Consider the following 1,713-nt stretch of genomic DNA (forward strand, 5'->3'; position numbering starts at 1 on the left):
TACATCCCTCAGACACATGTTACTATATAGTAACAATACATCACTCAGACACATGTTATTATATAGTAACAATACATCTCTCAGACACATGTTATTATATAGTAACAATACATCTCTCAGACACATGTTATTATATAGTAACAATACATCACTCAGACACATGTTACTATATAGTAACAATACATCACTCAGACACATGTTACTATATAGTAACAATACATCCCTCAGACACATGTTACTATATAGTAACAATACATCCCTCAGACACATGTTATTATATAGTAACAATACATCTCTCAGACACATGTTACTATATAGTAACAATACATCTCTCAGACACATGTTACTATATAGTAACAATACTCTCAGACACATGTTACTATATAGTAACAATACATCTCCCAGACACATGTTACTATATAGTAACAATACATCTCTCAGACACATGTTATTATATAGTAACAATACTCTCAGACACATGTTATTATATAGTAACAATACATCATTCAGACACATGTTATTATATAGTAACAATACATCTCTCAGACACATGTTATTACATAGTAACAATACATCCCTCAGACACATGTTACTATATAGTAACAATACATCCCTCAGACACATGTTACTATATAGTAACAATACATCCCTCAGACACATGTTACTATATAGTAACAATACATCACTCAGACACATGTTATTATATAGTAACAATACTCTCAGACACATGTTATTATATAGTAGCAATATATCACTCATGTCATATCATGATGATGTCATACCTTGTAGGTGATGTTCTGGCAGCCGTCGTCCACCGACGCGTTGAGGACAGGGAAGTGCAGGAGGCCGAGCGAGGCAGCCTGGACCAATGAGAGCACAGCATTAGGATCAACACTGAGCACCGAGCCAATCACGGAGCTCCCCGACAGGCGTGATCCAATCCGGATTATTCCACCTGACGGAGCACTGCTCTACCTGTAAATTATAGAGCGGTCTAGACCTGCTCTACCTATAAATTATAGAGCGGTCTAGACCTGCTCTACCTGTAAATTATAGAGCGGACTAGACCTGCTCTACCTGTAAATTATAGAGCGGTCTAGACCTACTCTACCTGTAAATTATAGAGCGGACTAGACCTGCTCTACCTGTAAATTATAGAGCGGTCTAGACCTGCTCTACCTGTAAATTATAGAGCGGACTAGACCTGCTCTACCTGGAAATTATAGAGCGGACTAGACCTGGTCTACCTGGAAATTATAGAGCGGACTAGACCTACTCTACCTGTAAATTATAGAGCGGACTAGACCTGGTCTACCTGGAAATTATAGAGCGGACTAGACCTACTCTACCTGTACATTATAGAGCGGACTAGACCTGCTCTACCTGTAAATTATAGAGCGGACTAGACCTACTCTACCTGTAAATTATAGAGCGGACTAGACCTACTCTACCTGTACATTATAGAGCGGACTAGACCTACTCTACCTGTACATTATAGAGCGGTCTAGACCTGCTCTACCTGTAAATTGTAGAGCGTTCTAGACCTGCTCTACCTGTAAAGATGTCCCTTGTTATGATTTGATATTATAATTGAACTGAATCCTTTGATCCGTTTTGGGCCCTTAGTATGGAGGAATATGGGCCCCTCTGCTGTAACTACATGGTGATGTTAGTTTGTGTGTGTGTGTGTGTGTGTGTGTGTGTGTGTGTGTG

The 1,713-nt window shown here is 39.2% G+C and overlaps 1 protein-coding gene across 1 annotated transcript in view; it reads right to left on the minus strand.

Annotated features, from left to right (window-relative positions):
• The window catches only part of trmt13 (tRNA methyltransferase 13 homolog), a 4,538-nt gene that overhangs the window by 2,490 nt on the left and 335 nt on the right, over positions 1–1,713 (minus strand). The window contains exon 3 of the mRNA XM_034882095.1: positions 783–860. Coding sequence (XP_034737986.1) covers positions 783–860 — 78 coding nt within the window. The remainder of the gene's footprint in view (positions 1–782; positions 861–1,713) is intronic.

This window comes from Etheostoma cragini, chromosome 9 (genome assembly GCF_013103735.1).
Source record: "Etheostoma cragini isolate CJK2018 chromosome 9, CSU_Ecrag_1.0, whole genome shotgun sequence".
NCBI lineage: Eukaryota > Metazoa > Chordata > Actinopteri > Perciformes > Percidae > Etheostoma > Etheostoma cragini.